Source organism: Molossus molossus, unplaced genomic scaffold, assembly GCF_014108415.1.
Source record: "Molossus molossus isolate mMolMol1 unplaced genomic scaffold, mMolMol1.p scaffold_m16_p_11, whole genome shotgun sequence".
Taxonomy (NCBI): domain Eukaryota; kingdom Metazoa; phylum Chordata; class Mammalia; order Chiroptera; family Molossidae; genus Molossus; species Molossus molossus.
In genome coordinates this window covers 47417410-47440538 of record NW_023425346.1, presented here as the reverse complement: position 1 = coordinate 47440538, position 23129 = coordinate 47417410, and the positions used below count along the sequence as shown (strand labels likewise).

Genomic DNA, 23129 nt, shown 5'->3' with positions numbered 1-23129 from the left:
AGAGGTCCCAGTTCAATTCCTGGTCAGGACACTTGCCCGGGTTGCAGGCTCCATCCCCAGTGGGGGTATGCAGGAGGCAGCTGACAGATGTTTCTCTCTCACATTGATGTTTCTATCTCTCCCTCACTCTCTAAAAAATCAATAAAAATTTATCTATTTTAAAAATGTCTTCCTTGCTTATTGACATACAATTTAGTATCACTGATATCTCTCATAATTTTTTTTCTCACCGATGCCTATCCCTTTCTTTGGACTTGCTTCTCTCAGCCCCTCTTGCTGTCCTCCGTGTGTCTTGTTTCGATGTTCAGGTGAAATAACTATTCTAGACTCTCTGCTCAAAGAATATCTTTTGTTATATGAAGCAAACAGTCTTATAGTACATACTTTAAATACAACTTCTTTGGAATGTTTTCAAGGCCAGCCATCCTCTTTGAGTACACTGGTTGTTGCTATATGTTTGATGTTTTTCTGCTTTTGAGGGCCAGATTATGAGGTTATTAGATAATCCTACTTCATACCTCTCAAAACAAGAAATGACCAGTTGGCATTAACCACTATCCATACTAGCATGAAAGCGCCTTCCAATGTGATTGCCTGTCTCAGAAAATGTGAATACTACATTTCTAAGTGACCAGGTTAGGGTAATTTCTCTGATGACATCTATATTTAATAGTCTCTACTCATATGCAGTGTTATAGGAAATATACTGTCAAGGCAATGAAAAGGAGAATCATGAAAAATAACAAAGCTTTTAATTTGATCATATTTTCAGTAATTAAAGCGGGCTGCTTAGATAGCTACTTAAGTTTATAATGAAGATCAGGGACAGTTCCAAACTCCTTCAGCATTGATGGAGGCACATTGAAGAACATGGAAAGATGGGCCCCAGGGTGGGGCAAGAGCAGGGTTATAGTTGTGAGCATGTGAAACACAGAATTTATTCTTTTATTACTGTTCATTAATTATTGTATTATCTTCCATATGAACAACTGTAAACCTACTTTGCCCCATCCTGTGTGTGTGTGTGTGTGTATACAGTATATATATATATAATATAGTAGTTACCTCAAGGGAATAGAATCAGGCAAAGTGGGGGATATGGGTATTTTTTACTATATACCTTTGTACATTTAAAATTTTTGATTCAAGTATATAGGTTTCATGTGAAGAATAACAATATTTTAGAAAGTACCTACAGTCAATATTAGTATTCAATAAAAAGGCAGGAATACTAACTATGGCATATACATCCTATTCCTATGCTAGTGAGTCTGCCTCTATGGTCCTATGTTTACACTTTTACTTGTATGGAGTGTGAAAGATTAAAAATGTTATTTTTGTCTACAATCAAAGAAATAACAAGCAAAAATATATTATTTTGATTAAAAATAAAATGTACATAAAAATTTCTAAATGACCTATTTATAATATCAAAGGGAACATTTTTTATTCTAAAGTATTTATTTCACTGCTTTCAGTATAGTATACTTATTTTACCAATTCTAAAATCGTAAGAAAGGAAAGTAAATAACCAAAGATTAAGTTTATAGACATGAAAATACTTATATAATTACATAAAATTAACATGATCTTTGTACACTAAACAAGAATAAAAGAAGATTTAATACTTAATCTAACAATCAATGCCTGCTAAGAGAATTAAATGAATTTTTTCTTAAAGAGAAAATTTTTGTTATAGATGTTAGTCTTTCTATGTAAAGGCACCCTTTTTGGACCCTTTTAAAGAAACTTATACTTTAATAAGTACTTAATTTAAAGGCTGAATAGATTAAAACTAAACTGTCTATATTAACTAGAGCATGCACATAAATTACTGTGTGAATATTTAGTGCATTCTCAGAAAACCATTGACTTTCCAAAAACAGTCTGAACATAAATTTTGAGAGCCAAAATAATTTGTCCTGTAATACAAATTATTTGTGGTTATGTTAAATATTTTGATAATTTATGTCCCAGTGAGGAATAACATTGAATAACTGTCATTTATGATTTAAAGTCTGAACCAAACTCTGAATTTAATTGACAAAAAATTGCCATAAAAACTATGGGGGGATGGTTTCAATGACAGCATACACCCCACAAAATCATCTTAACTTTTACTTGCTTATAAATTAAGTTGGCATAAGTCTTCTTTGTTAATGTTCTTTTGAACAGTGGGAAAATCAAATATTGAAGATGTGTTCATTGATTTAAGCTAAGCCGGATTCTGCCAATCAGAATCATTTTATTTAAAAGTTGTTACCAGCTGAGAAATAACTATCATAACCATTATAGTTATCAATATTTTGGCTAATAGCGGGAGGGGCTTTGTATTCTTCCCATCAGCAATTCTCTCCATAGATTTACCTCAAAATCCAGGCTAATAATTCTTTTTCAGGATTGAAGGATTTGGTCTCATCTCCATAGAATCACAGGTCTTGTCTTTCATTTTCCTGGTGGCAGTTCATGCGCAGCTGAGAGGTTAAGAACTAAGGACATCAAATAATTGTAGTCTTTTACACATAGTACTTGATGTTGTTGATGTGTGTGTGTGTGTGTGTGTGTGTGTGTGTGTGTGTGGTAATTGGCACAATAGGACATATTATTAATTATAAGTTTTCTCATTATTTCCTGGAGTAATGTATGTTTTATAACCTAAGTCTTACAGAATATTCAGTCATAATTAACTTCTATTGCCTTTATTTTAAAGTAATTTTAGATGAATTCAATCAGTTTAAATAACCTGCTTTTTAAATAAAATTTTATACTAATACTGTTCATAACTGGTATTATTATAACTTTCTGGCCTGGTAAAAATAATGCCTCTATGCCAACATAGATTAGAAGTATTACTTTAATAGGGTATTTGTCATTCTTTACTCCTGTTATGAAGAGAACTTTGCTTACATCATTCATCATGTACAATACATTATCAATGCCTTTTTCACTGATGTTGAATACTGTGTGATGAAAATAGCACTGAGAATTAAATGTGGTACCCATAAAGTACACTCTTAGCTTCCAAGTCAATCTCTAAAAATTAATATTTTAGATTGGGTCTCTGATATTAATGCAAATAAATAGATTGAATAATTAATTAACTGAAATGAAAATTTCCTCACTTTTAGCACTTGAATTTTTTAACAATTCTAAGCAAAAGTAAAGCCGTAATCCTAATATGAGAAGTATGTGCTGTAATAACTAGTAGTTTTCAATATTCACATGTTATTTAGCAAATGAAAATGAAAATGAACTCTTCCATTGATGTGCTGCTCTACCCCTTATAAAACAGTATTAGGAAAAATTGACAAGAGTTTTGCTACAATTGCTGTATGTATTTTTTTCTAAAAATGTCTGTGTATGTGTATGTGTGTAAACGTCATGTGTGTTCATAAAGTTCTGGGTGGGAAAACCTTGCTTGTGTTATGATCAGTTATGTGATCATAATGACAATGACTTCATTTCTCTCATGTGTTAGTTGGCCATGTTTAATTTCATTGAATCTTTGTTTCAGAGTTTGCATGTGGTGCTCACTTTAGTAGCCACTATCTCGACATTTTAAATGATACGTAATGATCTTTTCTACTATATTATACTATAAAATTTCAGCATTAGACTCTGAAATTTTATACTAAAATGGGTGGTGTTGGAAGGGATAATCACTATGGTCTTTAGTGTCTTGATTCCAATATAATATTTGACTTTTTTGGTCTCAATGAAAGGCTTCTATCTATATCATCCTGATACATATTCTAATATGAGATAATAGAGTAAATATGTTTGGAGTTCATTTTAAATGTTTTATTTTTATTCAAAAATTTTAAGTATCAACAAGTGTTTTTTGCCAACTGTCAGAGTTGACCTTTCAATGATCAGATGTTGGCAATTTGGCACTTGTATGTTATTGCTGTTAGCGTCTTGGTTGTCCTAAAATAATTATTGGTACACAGAAATTTCCATCAAACGTAAAACAAAAATGTGGCCAATACTTTGCAATTGCTATAGTTTACATTAAAATACTGTCTTATGCTAATTATGTCTAAATACTTATTAGCATAATACAAATAATAAAATTTACATTTCACAGGATGTGTAGATAGATCAAGCATAGATGCATTGTAAGGTTACTTGACCTCTGTGTGTTTGTTTTTATGGTCATCATGCTGTTAATATTTTTTCATAACAGTTTGCATGTCTCTGATTATTAATTATGGCTTAAAGGCAAGGTTTGAGTGAACTCTAAATGAACTGTCTGGTGGGTGGTGAATTTGTTTTTAGAGACTGAACCGGTCAAGTTCCTCTGAGTGTAGCACAATTGACAACCCAGTGCCAGGAGAAGGAGAAGAAGCAGAAGCTGAACCTGTGAATCCAGATGAGCCAGAGGCCTGTTTCACCGACGGTAAGAGAAAAATCAAGACTTTGGTTAGCATTCATTTATTAGTATTTTGGGTTTCATCTTAATCCTAATACTTAACTGGGGTTGTTTAGTAAGAAGTCAGACTACTCCATTCCATGTTGAGTGAGTCACAACTCTGTGACCAAGGGCAAGTCATTGGAGCTTTCTAAGCTTCTGTTTTTATCCTTACGATACTCTGCTAACAATGACTTACAATGACAGTATGTTACACTGTGAAGCACCCTACTCACTGTAGGATGTTTGTACTTTTCATTTAGATCCTTAATTCATGTTTCCAGCTCCATGGAACCTTTAGAATACAATTTAATGAGATAGATGGTACTATTGTCTTTTTTTATCAAAAGTTAAAGCTATGTGTGAAGTCTCAGTAAACCTTTTAATCCTACTGACCAGAGTCTGTCTCAATAGTCTTCATTTACTTCATTTCATAGGCCATGCTGTACCTGTGTTCTTCTTTGACATCTCTGAGAATTCTGAGTTTCTTTCCTCTTTTTTTTTTTTTTTTTTTTTTTTTAGTGACTGGTTTTATGCACATCCCTTAAATAATGATGCTGCAGCATTTTGATGCTTTATCTTCTAGCCCTAACATTTTTCATCCATGACCATAACTTGAACAGCCATTTCTGTGCTGTTGATTCATATCATTATCTTTACTTCTGCCTTACTGTTGAGTTCTGATCTGCGTACAACTCTCCATTACCTGTTGCCTTTAAATATCTCAAGTTTAATAAGTTCAAAGCAAACTTTAGTGGGTTCTCCCCATTGACTACTTCCTTCGGTCTTCATCTCATTACTGACATCATGATCCATCCTGCCTCTCAAGCTAAGGACTGTGAGTCAGTCCTGATCTCTTCCTTTCTAGTCTCAAGTTGATCAGAAACTCTGGGGATACTATCCAAGTGCTCCAGTGCATTCTGATGCAGACTAAAATTTGAAAACCATTGATCTATAGGATAAAACCTGAAGTCCTTAACTTGGCATATGAAGCCCTTTGCTTTTGGCCTCCATCTATTCTTTTCTAACAGTATCTCCTTTCTCTCCTTTTCATTTTCTGCCTAACTGAATCTCTTACTACCCCTACAATTTTTCAGGGACTTTATTCAAAGCAGTATATTTGAACTTAACCTAGAAAAATATATTATGTGGTATTTTCTAAGCAAGTATTGTATCATCTAAATAAAAACACAAACCTAGAGTAGGGTTGCAGTACAATACAATAACATAAAGCAAAAGATTTGAAGCCCTGTGAAAACTGGAACACATTTTAAAATCTGATACCTCATCTGTAAGGTGGATAGAAAATCATATCCACATCATGGGACTATTAAGAAGACTACATGAGATTATGCATAAATTAATTAGCACAGTACCTGTCTTCTTTCTCCTTCCCTTTTTAAAATAATTTATCTTTATTGTTGAAAGGATTACAGATGTCACTCATTTTTTCCCCATTGACACACTTCTCCCCTCTCCCTCCCCTCCCCCACCCCCACCTTCAGTGCACTGTTGTCTGTGTCCATTGGTTATATATATGTGCATATAAGTTCTTTGGTTTATCTCTTCCTGCCCACTTCCCCTCTGAGGTTTGTCAGTCTGTTCCCCACTTCAGTATCTCTGAAACTATTTTGTTCATCAGTCTAATTTGTTCATTAGATTCCACAAATAAGTGAGATTATGTGATACTTGTCTTTCTCTGACTAGCTTATTTATTTTGTTAACAATCCTATGTAGAAGCTATGATGACATTGATATAAAAACTCACTATCTACTCATGGGCTTACCCTCTACATCAATATTTTTTATAGAAATTATTGACTTGCTTTTATTCTCCAAGACTTTTGAAAATAGTTTTCTTTAACACTCATGCAATAAATGAAATGACTGGCAAATAAAGATATCTATAACCTACCATGGGTGCATGAATTTTCTTTCAATACAAGCCAAATCTTGTTTTATGGGAGAAGCAAATGACTGTGGCACCCAGTTGATAGAAATTTTGTGTTTTTGCTGCACCATTAGTAAAACATATAGAGCTGTTTTTAGAAGGGTTCATGTTAAAGGACTTTAGGAATTCGATCATATATTACCTGCTTCTTAATTGATTAGTACAATGTAAACCTATATTTTTGTACAGATGATACCAAGATTCTCTTTACCCATTTTATGAATGACTCTGACTTAAAATTCTAGGATAACTAGAAAGAAGTAGGCTTGTCAACCAAATTATGGCTTCAAATCAGGTAAAAGCTTTAGAAAAACTTAAACCTTCTACAGAATGTGTTAATGCTGAGCTATTTCACACTGTAGGTGCTGTCTTACTGATATAGAATTTTACAAAAATTATTTTAATCCAGCAAACCACCAGTGAGAATGCTTTGAAAGTATTAATAACTTCTAAAATGTCTAGTATATAACAGATATAATAGAAATGCATTTTCAAATGAACTCTGGCCTTGACCATTAAAAATTTACTGAGGGCTGAAGTTTCAGTTATGCAACATGAGCACATTCTAATGTACAACAATGTGACTATAGTTAACAATACTGTATTGTATACTTGAAATTTGATAAGAAGGTAAATCTTAAATGTTCTCACCATAGAAAAAAGAAGAATTTGGTAACTATATGAGGTGATGAGTATGTTAATAACCTTGCTTATGGTGATTATTTTATAATGTGTACTTAAATCAAAGCATTAAGTTGTACACTTGACACATATACAACTTTAATTGCCAATTATATCTCAGTAAAGCTGGCAGCAAACAAAGAAGAGCAGGCAAAAATTAATCTGCAGAGGTGGGAGTCAAGCTGGTAGTTTACCTTTATGGGGACATATTTGGAAAGAGCATGAGAGTGCTTTGTGGGTGCTAGAAATATTACATTGTGACCTAGGTGACTGTTACTTGAGTACATATATCTATATATATATTTAAAATGTGTGTACTAAACTGTATAATATTATACTGAGGTATGATTTACCTCAATACAAATTTAAGTAAAGTGATAAATATATATTTTAAGACAAGAAATTTACTGAGGGAACACACATGTCTCAGTCACATCACACTGGGCAGCTATGCTCTACTAGAGACTTTGAACTCATTGGACTTGCTGGACTGTGGAGAAGTGAAAAGAAAAGGGGAGGGGTAGGAACCATCATATATAGAGAGTGATCAGAGAAGGTCTTTCTAAAAAGGTAACATTTGATCGGAGACCTGGAGAAAATTGAAGTGGGCCATGCAAATATATGAAGGAAGAGTCGTTTAGGCAGAGTAATGAAGGCACGTGCCCTGAGATGGGATTATGCACAACATTTGAGAAAGTCAAGGGACTACTATGAATAGAACAGATTGAGAGATGAGAAGAATGGAAAACTTGAGGTTAGAGATATAGTAGAGGTCAGATCATAAGAGCTGTGAAGGGTATTATAAGCATCTCATTTCACAGTCCCACAAATTGCCATCATAAGAGTGAATGCGTACAGACAATAATGCAGTGAAGGGCTGGGGGAGGATTGGAGTTGGGAGGGAGAGGATCAATGGAGGTAAAAGGGGGAGATATTTGTAATACTTTCAACAATAAATATAAAATTTTAAAAAGAGTGAATGGACCCTGACTGGTTTGGCTCAGTAGTTACAGTGTTGGCCCTTGAACCAAAGGGTTATGTGTTCAATTCCCAGTCAAGGGCATGCACCTGGCTTACAGGTTCGATCCCTGGCCCTGGTTGGGGTTGTGTGGGAGGCAGCCAATCGATGTGTCTCTCCCACATCAATGTTTCTTTTTCTCTCTCTCTCTTTCTCTCTCCCTCTCCCTCCCTTCCACTCTATCTAAAAATCAATGGAAAAATATCCTCTGGTGAAGATTAACAAAAAAGAAAGAGTGAATGGGTAGATAACAAGAGCAGAAGTTGGATGTTCCTGCAGTAATCCATGTGAGAGATGATGGGAGTTTAGACTAGTGTGTTAGTATTGGGGATGGTGAGATATGAAATTCTGATAATATTTTGAAGTGAAAGCTGAAGGAATTTGCAGATGGATTGGATGTAGGGTGTGAAAGAAAAGAGTAAAAAATGACTCCAACTTTGGGGCCCCAGAAATTAGATATAAATAATTTCCACATGAAGACTTCAAATGAGTGGTCTTGTCAGGATGGGAAATCAGGAACTTATTCACTTACATTGGAAATGACTCTTAATGTTCAGTTCATGATTGGTCTACAGGAGCTGAGCTAGAACCAGTGCCCATTTAGAGCAGCATTTGGCCTCCAGCATTTTTGTTACATGAAAAGTGGCAGAAAAACCGAAGGAAATGTGATAAATAAATCAGTGAAAATGAATGTTAAACTGAATTTGTTGTTTATTGTCTCACATCCATGGATCCTTTTTTCAACTTCATGACTATCACTTGATTATTTCACATCTTGCTCCTCCTCTTCACCTTCCTTAGTTCTGTTCCATTAGCTTTACTGTTCAAGAATTCAGCCTCCTTCCCTAGATCTGGCACTCTTCCTCACTATCCTTAACTCTTCAAGTCTTGGCAACCTATAATTATGAACCTGACATGACTCTGCTTCTGCTTGGTTTATGTTAGTAGATTACAAAAACGGGGCCAGGCTGTAAGATGGATACCATTTTGTCCTTAAAAGAATGTATTTTTTGTTAATTTCTTAGGAAGAGCCAATTCAACATCTTCCCCACAATGTTCTGTGTTCATCAACTTCCTATAAAATAACTAATAACTACTTCTAACTTTAATAATGCAATAACCAACTTCTTTGTACTTTTTATTGGATAGAAAATGTGGTGAAAACACTTGTTTTAGAGGGTTTAGAAATTTTCAAGAAATTTTTAAGAGGTGGTGAAAAAATGACTTATTTTTCTAATGAAATTTTTACTTTAATTATACTAATCATGCTACTACATTTTTATTCATGGGTAATCTGTCTTGGAAGAGGTCAATGTTTTCTTTATTATTTTAATGCATTGGTTTAGCATGATGAAACCCAGTATAAACGTTATGTAATGGAGCACAAGAGCAAATAAATGAAAGGACCCAAAGCAATATTGTTTACCCTAGGGGATCTATTAAAATGTTAAAAGGTTCTCTGTTATGTTCACATTTAATTAATAGTCCTTTTTTTTTTTTTTATCCTCACCTGAGGATATTTTTCCATTTTTTGTACAGATAGAGTGGGAGGGAGAGAGAGGAAGAGAGAGAGAGAGAGAGAGAGAGAGAGAAACATCGACGTGAAGGGACACATCGAGTGGCTGCCACCCGCACGACCAACCAGGGCCGGGGACAAACTGCAACCGAAGTACGTGCCCTTAGCGGGAACCGAACCCGGGTCTCTCCGGACCACAGGCCGACGCTCTAACCGCTGAGCCAATCCGGCCAGGGCAATAGTCCTTTTAAAAAAGAAGGTGTGAAGCTGGTGTGCATCAGTGGTTGAGCATCAAACCATGCACTAAGAGGTCACCAGTTCGATTCCCGGTCAGGGCACATGCCCAGGTTGCAGGCTCAGTCCCCAGTAGGGAGTGTGCAAGAGGCAGCCAATCAGTGTTTCTCTCTCTCTCTTCCTCTCTCTCTAAAAAATCAATAAAAACATATTTTAAAAAATAAAAAGGTGTGATAATGTAGCTAACAAGCTGGGTTTGAAATCTCTTGGGAAGAGCCCTTGTGTAAAAACCGGACAAGCAGTCTAGCCCTCCCACCACAAAATAAGAGAAACTCTCTGAGCGTGATAATTCCTGAGGGCAGTATTTATGGACCTTCATCCCAGATTTTATTTTATTTTATTTATTATTATTTTTTTTTATCCTCACCCGAGGATATTTTTCCATTTTTTGTACAGATAGAGTGGAAGGGAGAGAGAGGAAGGGAGAGAGAGAGAGAAACATCGACGTGAAAGGGACACATCGAGTGGCTGCCACCCGCACAACCAACCAGGGCTGGGGACAAACTGCAACCGAAGTACGTGCCCTTAGCGGGAACCGAACCCGAGTCTCTCCGGACCGCAGGCCGACGCTTTAACCGCTGAGACAAACTGGCCAGGGCTTCATCCCAGATTTTAAAATGTTGTCTTACTTTTCTAATTGGAATGCATAGTTCCAATTTTCTTGCTTCAACCAAGGATCATATTTCTCTTCAATTTTAAGACTGACAAAAATAAATCCCAGTTAGTAAAATCTTCTTAACCAAAGGGATAACTTTCTCCTCTGGTAATTATACTTGAGGCAGATGAATTTTGTTTTTGCATGAGATCTTTGTTTTCAAGTTTAAGATAAATTCTAAAGTCTCAAGCATTAAGTTAATATAAAACCAAATTCCATCATATAGTTTTCCAATTGTTTTGGTGTTTTCTTTTGCCCTGAAAGAGAGCTGGGAGTCAATGTTTGGCTCTACCCTTTTACTATTTTTCCACATCATTTAAAAATATTTTTCTCTTTACTAATGTATTTGAGATATAAGATGATTATTTTAAAAATAATGAAGATACATTCTTTCAGATAGGAGGTCATATGAACTATAATTAATGTTGGATAACTGAAGTCAGGTGTATATTTTCCATTTGCCCTGTGTGGGTTTTTTTTTTTTTTAATCCAATCTTTGTGTAAATTCTAAAATTCACAGAGATATGACCTTTCAGATCATGACTAATTCTTATATGATTTTAGAACTTTTGGGGGGAGGTTATACCTTCGGTCAACTATACACCACGTATTAAACCATCTATGGGACTAGAGGAAGTACTGTGAGCAGAAAGAAAGGGCACAGGCTTAGCCTTCTGGGAACGTAGAGGCTTCAGGGAGAAAAGCCAGAAACACATAAAATATACATGATAGCAAAAACACCAGAGACTCTGGGGAAAAATCATTGCTTGCTATATTTCTATAAAGTTGGAAATTAAAGTGCAAGGAGATACCACATGTTAAACTGGGTCAATAAACTAGTTGAATTATGGAAGAAGCTACAAGACATTGTCTAAACCATTGTAGTTCACCAAGAGAATTCCAGTTTTGTTCTTTTGGCACATACAGTTTGTGATCATATGAAGTTACTATTTGAGAGGCTTGATATTTTGTAAATATATTGGTTTATAGAAAAGACATTTGTTTTTTTCAATTGCTTCACTTGCAAACTTCTGACACAAGGGTCTGCAGAGTGCTCTCCCACCTCCTGCCTTCCCTCCCAAGGAGGGTTTTTATCTAAAAAATCTTAGACGAGGGATTAAATGTAGTTCCTCTTTCTAAAATTCTTTGTTTACTTCCAAGTTGTTCTGGTTGTTTTTTTTTTTCTTTTTTTCTTTAATCAACTTTATTTTGTTTTATTTTTATAATGTTCAGTCACTCTCTTTCTGGGCCTCTCTTGGGCCGGGCTCTGTTCACAGTCCTCCGTGAAGCTTGGACACCCGATTCTCTGGTTCCACAGCTCTGGACCCTCTCTCCCACTCCTGCATCTCTGTCTCTTTCTCCTTCACAGTTTTCTCTTCTTCCACCGGTCCCAGGGTGTTCAAGTAAATGTTTAACCACTCGTTTTCCAAAAAACAGGACGTGTGCCTATGTACATCGGTTTATTATAAATTTTACCGATGTAAATGCTATGTGTCACTCAGCTTACAAATAATACAAACAACATTCTTTAGTATATCTTCATATAGCTCATTGATTCTCACAGAATGCTTTTGTTGAATTTCGCCAAAATTTTGTATTTACTGAGAATCAATGATTGCAGTTGATGAACACACATAGTTTTAGCCTGAAGGTTGGTTGGTATTTTCACTGACGTTAATCAGTGTAGTAAAAGGGAAAACAAGGAAGATATATGTCAGAACTTGAGTCATTCATCAATGATGGAGTGAATCTTTGCTGAAGCAGATAACATAATTTGAATAATGAAAGAATATTTCCTTAATTTTTTGTGCAATTCAGTGTAATGGTTACAACCATGACATACTTTTACTGTTTTGTTTTGTTTGTTTTTTTCTGTTTCATTAACATTTCCTTTACCACTTTAAATATCCAGAAAATTGACAAGTGCTGATTTATAGCATTTGATGACTTTGGTAGTGTAAAGATCCCCAGCGTGATTGATTTCTAATTACTGTAAGGACTTCACTAAATGTGGAGTTCGGACGATGCACAGTAGACAAAAGCATAACAAATTTCCACTATGGAGGTAAAACACAAAATTATTCACATGAGCATAGATAACAATAAAATGACTAGAAAGTGATGTTCTTTCAGTATTTATTACCTTTTAAAAACAAGTTATAACTTTAAATTTATATAATTTAATTTTTTATAACTGCTGCATTTAACAACGGGCTAGAAAAATATCCTGAAAATTTAACCATGTGTTATTAAAAACCAGTCTGAGCTGCCTCCCCTGTAACACTGAATTCTGACCCTTAAAATTGCTATTCCAGAATGTTCCAAACTTGATCCTTTCGTCTCCTCAACCTAATAAATAACTTTTTTTCTACGAGCTCAGAAACTGTCCTGATCTCAGATGACACAAATATGCTAATAATTCCTACATATTCTTTTCTAGCTCAGACTTTTTCTCTGAGATTCAAACTCACACCTCCAAATAGCTACAGAATATCTGCATTTAGGGGTTTGACTGGTATCTAAGACTTGTTACCTCCCAAGTCAGCTCCCGCTCCTGTAGCTGTCCTGGGTTCCTCCTGTTACCTCACAGCCATATCCAATCATTCACCAAATCCTACTGATCCTACCTGCCAAATAGGTCTTGAATCTGTTATTGTTATTCTTGCTGCCCTGAACCAGAATTCTGAATGGTTTTCTCGCTCTGAGTCTTCCCTCACCTCTGCCTCTCTTTTTTCTCCTCCTCCAACTTACCTTCCACACAGCTGTTGGAGACACCCATTTACATTGCAATCTGCCCTGTGGTTCTCTGCGTATTACCCTTCACTGACTCCTCCATGTTCATCGGCTATAGACCCTATTCCGGAAAGTGGGAGAAATGCTTTCTGTAATCTGATCAATTTCTCTAATCTCGCCTGTGCCTCCTGTGTGTGCTTTGCTTCCATCACAGTTCTGAGCTGCTTGTAATTTCCAGTCGCAACACATTTTGCCACCTCTTGGCCTATAATTCCACACAAACGCTCTTTGGCTAGTACTTTGATTCAGTTCAGGCTCCACCTCCTCTAGGAAGCCTCCTGTGATCTCTCCTTCTCAACATGCTAGGGTAGGTGGCTACTTCCATGCAACCAAAATAATGCCTGCATATCTGTCATTTTAGTTGCTTATCAGGTTATAGTCATTTATGTCTCTCTATCTGCCTAACCAAAACCAAAAATAAATTCCCCAAGGAAAGGAAACTATGTACACAGCTAACTATATAGAAGACACTCAGTAAATGTTTAATGGAGAAATGAATGAATACACTGAAAACATTTTAAGTAAAATGTTTCTCAGTTTTTCATAGCAGTACATCTTACAGCTAGGATTCCAATGTCAGATTTAGAGTCCTTGAATCAGTTTCATCTGCATTTTCTAATCAAGGTCCTTTTTTTTTTTTAACTTGATTTTAGGACCTTCACTCATTTTCTTAATATTGTTTAGAATGGTGTTTCTCAAAGGGTTTGTTATGGAGGAGTTGAAGCTGCACCAGATTGCATACTAGATCTACATAAAGGAAGCTTTATCTTTCAGCAAAGAAGACCCTGGAATGTGCTCAGATTTTAGTTCGTTCGTTCGTTCGTTCGTTCGTTCGTTCGTTCATTCATTCATCAAATTCAGTGTTCACTGTATATTTGGATTGTATAAGAATTTCAATAACAACAAAGAAAGAGTGGTTTAAACACTGTAGAAGGGATTAGTGAGAAGTCAGGGAAGTACAGAAGACAAGAATATATTCTACGTTGGGAATAACCGACATGTATTAAGAAAATACCGTAGAGAGTTAGGAGATGAGAGAAGGCAGCACCCAAGTTGAATCTACTTGAAGCTGCAGGTATAACTGTTAAAAATTATTTGGTTGAGGGACTATCATAGGGAACTCTTTGCATTAAATAATGTATTTTTAAGCGTTTTATTAATTCTAAATGTCAAGATTTTACATGTGTGTCTTTCTTGCCAGGTTGCGTACGGAGGTTCCCCTGCTGCCAAGTTAGCATAGACTCAGGGAAAGGAAAAATCTGGTGGAATATCAGGAAAACATGCTACAGGATAGTTGAACACAATTGGTTTGAAAGCTTTATTGTTCTCATGATCCTGCTCAGCAGTGGTGCTCTGGTAAGTGATCTGACACCTACAGCAATCAATTGATTGTCCATACTTTTAATAAATTAGTTGGAAGTAAAAAATATCTTGGCAAGTTGTTTTACCTAACAATTAATCCCTATAATTAGTGCGAAGAGTAAAATTTTACTCCAGCTCAGTAAATATCTACTGAGCACTACTGCATGCCAAACATTATTCTTGATGCCCTGAATACAAAAATGGACAAGATCCAGGTAAGATGAGGAACTCAGAGAGCAATTGGGGAATGAGAGAGGTACAAGTGATTCTCGTTTGCAAGGGAAGAACATACTTGATAAAAGCCTGTAGCAAGAACCATTATCTGCTTGGGATTTCAGAAAAGTAGATGATGTTTCGCAAGATCTAGAAAGATTAGCAGTAACTTTCCAGCAAGGTAAGGTGGTCTGAGGGGAACATAGTACCAATGGAAGGAAGCATAAAACAGCATCAGATAGGCAGGAAATTAAAAGTTGCCAAACTGCAGGAAGCATCATGGGCAGAAGAGCACATGCAGAGATGAAAGCGGTGCCAGAGATACTGGGACAGAGATAGACAGCGTCAGCTTAGGGCGCATCCTGGATGTTATTGTAGGGAAAACAATCTGCAGTGTTAGGGTGACCATGGGACAAGGCTCTCATTCTGTTACATATACCAGCCACCTTCTCTGAGAATAGAAAGGAATCTAGGAGTTACAAGCTCCCTGAGCCTTTTCTTAATTTGTTTGTCTTTCCTGCGGACACCAACAGCCATGAGCCATTGGAAGCTCAGTTCCAGCTAGAAATACCACTGGCAATCCCGCTATACTAAAAACAGAATTTGGAAGAACTTTATAAATTGCCTCATAGACCATCTTCATAGACCTGGGATTTGATTTTACTTACAAAAAATTAACCTGCTACTATTTCCTGGATGCTGGTGGAAACCATGATGCTTTCAAGTCAGAGACAAAGAACTTGATTACTCATGGCATAGAAACAACATAATGGTCAACATGTTTGCGTTGGTTCCCCTTCTCCCCAAATCCCATGGGGCCACAGCAGGGAGCTACGTGTACATGGCCCACACAGTGGGTTAGCATCACAGCGAGAAGCACTGAGCTTAGGGAACCCAGCCTCTTGCAGGGGTGGGGAACATTCAGTCCGCGGGCCCTATAAGGATCATGAAATCAATACCAGCTATCATCACGTGCCTCAGCAACTTCCTCAAACTACCTGACCAGATAGAGCAGGCCTATTTTTAAGTTAATAATTTGTATGGTCCTTGAATGATGTTATAAATATCCAAAGGGCCCTTGGCAGAAAAATGGTTCTTGACCCCTGCCTTATAGCAAGCAGTAAGCACCTGGCTCTTTGTCCCAGAGGGTGACACTGTCTCATCTCTCAAAGTTGCTTGTTGCACAGACAACCCTGAGAAATGACCTGGATAAAGAGTAGCCAGGCCTTGCATTCTTGGCGTACCCACCAAGAACATGCAGGGACGTTTAGGGCTCACAGGAGACGGCCTCTCCTAACAATTCTCTTCTCTCAAAAACAGAAGATGAATAAGAAAATGCTACTTTACTTATCAGGTGGAATGCAAATCACAATCTTGACAGTGTCTACATTATCCTGTATTCCTAATAACTAAGGAAGTTTATCCCATGCTGAGTCACACATATCACCGAGACTCAGATAGGAGATTACAGAAATATATAGAAAAGCTTAGAGAAATACCTTGTTTGAAATGTCTAAAAAGGAAGATAACATTTTGGGGGAGGGACACTCAAAACTCAAAGTCAGATGAATCATAGGAGGAAGGAAAGGGGAAGGTGTTTCTAGAAGCTGGTGTTTGTACTCAGTTGAGCTAGATTTTAAAAATATCTGTCTACAAAATAAATAAAAAGTAATAGCTCTCATTTAGTACATGTATATTGTATTTCAAGATCTTTATATAGGTTTTCTCCTTTCATTTTCAAAAAATCCTGTGAGAGTATAGTATGTTGCTTATTTTACCAATGAGGAAGCTAGGTACAGAGTTTTAATGGTTGCTTAATGTCTCAGAGCTAGTAAATGACAGAGCTGTAACTTAACTAAGATCTAAAGTGAAAGCCACTGTATCTTGACCGTGGTATGACTCCTTGCAAAGGGGAGCACACACCAGGTAGATGAATAAGTAGTAACTAAAACCAGTAGTAAAGCCCATGCCCAAATCAGATAGAGCTCATATAATGACCTCCTAGTACCCTTGCTTTCACATCTACAAAATTAGTCCTGGAAGCTAGGAGCCCTGCAGGCTGCATCCTATTTCAGGCTCTAAGACTCATCAGAGCCAGGTGTACTCAGGCAGAGTATTTGGCCTTCAGCTCCTGCTGGTCCTGCTCTGCACCCCACGTCCAGGAACAGCATTCTTCCTCATGATCAAGCCCCTTCCATATCTTCTGCTGTAGTTTCTGTCTGGGTAGCTGGCCTGATTCCTGCACAGTGTGGGGAAGGGAGGCAGGAAAATCCTGCGGGCTGGAAGTCTCCCCTTGCACTTTAATCACATGGACTTTCAGAACCTCTGCCAGCTGCTGGAACCTTCTTTCAGCATCTTAGGAAATCTGCCCATTCCTTCTGACCTGATGTCTCTGTTTCCTTCAGTATTCATACCAACAGTTTGCAAAAAGTGCTAAGGATGATTTTTAAGGTGCTGATAGAAGAATTTTGGATAAGAAGAGTGGGAATGATACAAGGCCATGGCTGTGGACAGGTAGTATGATGTTAACCACTGAGGATACAGGCCCTTTCGCTTTACTTTTCTTCAACATGGTCAATACTGTTTAAACCTGAAAGAGAAAAGTCTGACGCTGTAGACTTGTTTACAGTCAGCAGCCATTTTCAGTCTTCAGTGAGCTCAGTTCTTTAGGTCCATTCAAAGATTTTCCCAAGAATCTGACTGTGGCCCCAGTACCACTGTCACTTGGAGAGTGTTAAAGGTGTCACAGTCATGGAATGAACATAAGAGTAATTCACAGAGCTGAAGCTTTCAAGGAATGATAAAATATTGTGCAAAATCAAAGAAGAAAGCCATCCTCTGTGCTCTGTAGTCCTACTAAGCTATGCACGTGTTCATTTAGCAAACCTTTCCCTGCCTCCTGCTGTGCTCCTGGGGATGCGCGAAATACAAGACCTGACGGAAGGAGAGGCTCCAAACCCTGCTGGGGGCGCGAGGGAGACAACAGGGTGCGGCTGATCTTGGAATCCTGCCTTAAATGATCGTGTCTTATCCAAGTTGCAGAGGGATAAAAGGGCAGTCAGATGACGTGGAAGTCCCTGCAAGTGCCAGAATCTGGTTCTTTTAGAGTATTACAAATAATTTCATTCTTCTGTGCCCTCTTTCTCATAACCTCCGGTGACCAGTGGCACGCACTGGCGGCGAGAAATCAAGAACTGGGTAGCTGTAAGCAAGAAGGAGGTCAGCTGGCTCATGATAGTATTCTATTTCAGTGTTTTTTTCCCCCACAAAAAACTTATTTCCTGTTTGTGTTATGAATCATAAGCTTGCCGTTGTAAATGAATTGAAATTTGAATATTATTTCCACAGAGTTTTTTTGTTGTTGTTTTTATTTTTTTACAGATGTCCCTCCTTTTCCCCATTGACACCCTCCACCCTGCTCCTGTTTCCACCCCACCTTGACCGTTCTGTTGTCTGTGTCCACAGGCTTTTGAAGACATATACATTGAGCAGAAGAAGACCATTAAGGTTATCCTGGAATATGCCGACAAGATATTCACGTACATCTTCATTCTGGAAATGCTTCTGAAATGGGTGGCCTATGGCTACAAAACCTATTTCACCAATGCCTGGTGTTGGCTGGACTTCCTGATTGTCGATGTGGGTACTTCGAGTGAAATTTAAAAGAGGATTTTGTTTTATGATTAAGTGTTCTGCAAAGTCTTTACCAATGTTGTATATTTTATCTTCCTTTTGGTCAGCTTTTTGTATTTTCAGGCTATAGGTTTATGTTTTTAGAAATATTAGTACAGCAGTGGAACTATGTGAGAAATATTAAAACCGAAACCTTCCAACAGCTGGGCATTCTTTTCTGCACTATTATAACATATAATTTGCTCTTACATGTGTTTTCTGCAATCAGAGAAAATGTGGTTTTTAAGTGTGTGTGTGTGTGTGTGTCCATATATACATGATTTGGGTATCAGTTCTGTTGGGAATATGAACAAATGAAAAACTGGAAAGTGGGAGGTGGGAATGAAAGGGGTAGAGACACAGATTAAAAAGATGAAATGTTGATTTTTTTTTTTTTTTTTACCAAGTTAGAAAATAAGGTGATGGGTATATTGAGTTGTCTGATATGTTATCTGAAAGTTAAGTAAAAATGGTAGTAATAAAACAAATAACTCTGTGTTAGGGAGAAGAGAGGGCATGGAATTTCAAAATATTCATCTCAGTCACAATGAGGAAAAACCAAAATTTGTCACAGCTCTTCTCCCTGTTCCCTCATCGGACTGACCCTTCATCTCCAGAGTGGCGGTGGGGCAGAGATCCCGGCATTAATAATTTCAAATAATAAGTTCACAAAACTGTTGATCACGTGGACAAGAGAAAAATGCAGAAGAATGCTTCAGTTTATGTATTATTTTTAACAAAGCAAATTTTTTTTTTAGTCCCGTACTTAAAATAGTCAGGAAACAGATCCTAAAACATCTTGTGAGATCAAGTCATCTCAAATAGAAATTAACAGTACAACCCCCATTATTGTCCATTCATTCTTCTTTAGAGAATTCTAATGATTTCACTTTTTATTTTCATGATATAATTTAATATTATATGATATTTTATATCATTTTAAAATGCATCCTTAAATCAATGTATGACCTTCATCTCCTAATTTTATTTTTCTCAGAATGAATTATGTTCTTCATTTTTTTACGAATTCTCCTAGATTGTCCAAAATCTATTCTTTGTGGTTAGGGAAGGAACATCCTATAATCAGTCACCATTTTTAGAGGTTTTCTTTTCATCTGATGTCTGGAATTAGAGGACAACATGCAAATTTTTATAGTTGCTCTAACATTTAACCAAGAGTTGCATCATCAAACTTTTCAGAAAAGGTAAATTAATACAGCATTATTCATACATATCAAAATTACAAGTAAGCATAACTAAAAATGGCTAAATCTGACCACAAAATTAAGCCAAAACTAATTATATCTACTCAAAATTTCAGTTTCTCAGCTGTTATCTAAAGGTTAATAAACTTCCCTTTTTAACAACTCAATGTATAAAATATTAACAGCAATAATATTTTTTGTTTTCTATAGAGGTAATGTGCAAAAAAAATTTTTTCCCAAGGAATAGATTACATCTCATATGTTCTTTTGGGCTTTCTGTATGAAAAAAATCTAATTTTTTATTTTATATTAATGATTTTATATTGTTGGTTTTTTAGATTCACTTTTTATGTATATGGTACCTAGTTACCACCTATAAAAATATATGGTAAAATGGATGCTTTTGTAATATAATAGTTTTCCAAAAAGGCCAACCAAAATAAGAAGAAATGATAGAAGAAGTGAGGTTATTTATTTTCTCTTATGGGTCTTTTAAAAGTTATTATAAAATATTGGTGATATTTAAAAACCTTTAAAGGTTATTATAAACATAGTTATTTTTATCACTCAGCTTAGGAAATAAATGTTTACAAGTAGAATTGATTTTATTTTATATTAAGAAAGAAATATGGCTACTTAATAACAAATTATTTTGTTGCATTTGGAAATATGAAGTGATATGAAGGGGTGTGCAGTCAATTTGAAACATTTGATATTTTGAAAAAATAGTAAATACGTACTTATATCTGTAAGTATATAATACATTCCATATCCATTTGGTATGACATGTTTTTGTAATGTGACATGGAGAGCCAAGTTGCACACAATGTTCTTGCTGGTACCGATGCAAATCTAGGGATGCAGATTTGAGGGAGGAGCTGAGATTTTTTAAATTTCTCACAAATTGAGCAGCTTATCTAGTGTAGATTTTCTCAAGGTGTGATTCTTGATCCAACGTCATTGCCACACGTAGGTGAGACGACTTAGAGGAGCAGTTCTCAGAACCCAGCATCTATTGAATCAGAAACTCTGGTGTTGGCACCCAACAAACTGCGAGCCCTCCGGAAGATTCTGGTGCATGTCCAGGTTTCAGAAACACTGATCTGAGTGGATATTCAGAGGCTGGACTTGTTTGATTTCTACAGGCTTTTTTATTATTTGAAACTTACTAATTTGAGCTTTAGTCATCAGGGTGGGCACTATTGTGATAAATGGATATGCATATATATTCCCAATGACAGACTATAGTGTAGTTTTCTAAATAATTTGCATCTATTATATTCAATATAACACCCTATCACAAAAACATAATTCTTCAACTTGCTTTTGAATAAGGTTTATAATAAAGCTTAGACTTAGTTAATTCCATGTACTCTTATGACTTAGCTTTAGAATCACACACTTTGTTATACCCTGAGTTTTATTTCAACTGAAATTTTGATAGTTGCTCCAATTAAATGTTTAGAATTAATATGCAAGTACATCATGTGACATTTAACTACAAAATGTGAAAGGTGCATGTGTTTTATTCAGATATATGAGATAGCTTACTTTTCTTTCCTTTCTTTTTATTTGGGTTAACCTTCCTTTAAATCGATTTTCTTACAGAAGCATCCCTTGTTTATTTTAGGTAACAACTAGATAATTTGATCTATAAAATCATATTGTTCTTGTTGAGTTGTTCTTAGTGATCTTTGAAATTGACTTTTCTTCCTTATGCTTTATTATTTCATTGATTGAAATAATTAATAAAAATTTTATTTTTTCTGTAGGTGTCTTTGGTTACTTTAGTTGCAAACACTCTCGGCTACTCAGAGCTCGGCCCCATCAGATCCCTCAGGACACTAAGAGCGTTAAGACCTCTGAGAGCTTTATCCAGATTCGAAGGAATGAGGGTAAGAAAATACTAAACTTCCTAGCATAACATTCTTATTTTTATATGGAATATACAATATGAAAAAATGGATATGTAAAAATTACAGACGGTTTATATTTACACATACTGTTTGAACTGTTGTATATGTATATAACTGTGTATACATGCCCATATCCACACAGTCTTTCAGTACATATGTTTTGCAAAGACTAAATCAAATATTGTTAGGTGATATTCCAAATAATTAACTTTTCTCTTCTTAAATGAAAGTCTTCCTTGTGCGAGGAAATTCAAGGGAACAGGTCCTGACAACATCTCTCATATACAAATCAGCAAGGTCTTGTTGTATTAGGTGCTCAAATTATATTGTGTAAGGAACTACCCTGGGTATGGGGGCATCAGGAAAAAAATAATAAAAGGAAGTGAAGTAGCATCAGCTATCTCCTTCAATTTCATCCTTAAAATCAATGTTTCAATAAAAGTGGAATTGTCTCCAAACTACCCGAGGAAACCGAAGCTCTGAGCAGTTCCATGTGTGCACTGGGCTGCACAGGGCCGGGAACGAGGTTCTTTTTGCAAAGACAGACAAGGAGAGATGGGTGGTGACTTCCAGCAACCTGGCTTTAAACCAGCAAGTTCTTCCTAAAATGCACGGAGGACAATGACCTTAACTTTCTCTAATTAGTCTATATCGGCATCTCTTGCTTCTCTCCTCAAATGTCTTCTTCTTGAGACTGATACCTGTGTTCTCATGCCTCTGTTCTCTTGGTCGAAAGCTTCCACCACCCTGTCTCAGCCGTCTCTCATCAATGTAGCATAGAAACACCTCTCTGTTCTTTAATCTTCAGTTAAAATTTGCCTTGTCTGTCCACCACCAGGCGTAATTAGGCATCCTTTCTCTATGTTCTGATACATATAATCCTTATTATATTGTACTTGACTCATTTATCAGACTTTCTCTCTACCTGTGGTCTCTGAACAAGCTAACATGCTGATTAGTCTAGCTCACTTCTCTAAGTGTGCTCTCCTGACCAGCTATCAGCATCATCAAAACTGGTTAGAAATACGAATTCCCAGGCCTACTGAGTCATAAACTGGGATGGGGCTCAGAAATTGGAAGCCTCTGGTGAACATTAGCAATCTTTTAGTCTAGTAGATCTTCACTATGATTCCTGCTAACCTAACTATGACTGTCATTTCTATTGCTTAATGAATCCAGTGTATGATGGATCCATGTATATAAGAGGTCATGATTATACAAAAAAAGATTTAATAAATAAAATTAGTACTTATTTTCATATGAGAATTGAAAAGTTACAAGTTACAGTTTATACAGAGAGATGGTATTGGAATTCATTGACATTGTTTGTTTTTTGAGCATGAGTAAAATGTTACAATGTATCCAGAACTTAAGATTCGTCTCTGAGCTCAACCAGACATTATGCTCCGTTTTATTAACAAAGAATATACTTTCCCCTACAA

General features: G+C 36.2%; 1 protein-coding gene across 5 annotated transcripts in view; it reads left to right on the top strand.

The window, feature by feature from the left end:
• The window catches only part of SCN9A (sodium voltage-gated channel alpha subunit 9), an 87022-nt gene that overhangs the window by 50841 nt on the left and 13052 nt on the right, over positions 1-23129 (top strand). For all 5 annotated transcript variants that reach the window (XM_036253709.1, XM_036253710.1, XM_036253707.1 and 2 more), the window contains 4 exons: positions 4279-4399; positions 14521-14675; positions 18360-18533; positions 21544-21666. In XM_036253709.1, the coding sequence (XP_036109602.1) occupies positions 4279-4399; positions 14521-14675; positions 18360-18533; positions 21544-21666 (573 nt within the window). The remainder of the gene's footprint in view (positions 1-4278; positions 4400-14520; positions 14676-18359; positions 18534-21543; positions 21667-23129) is intronic.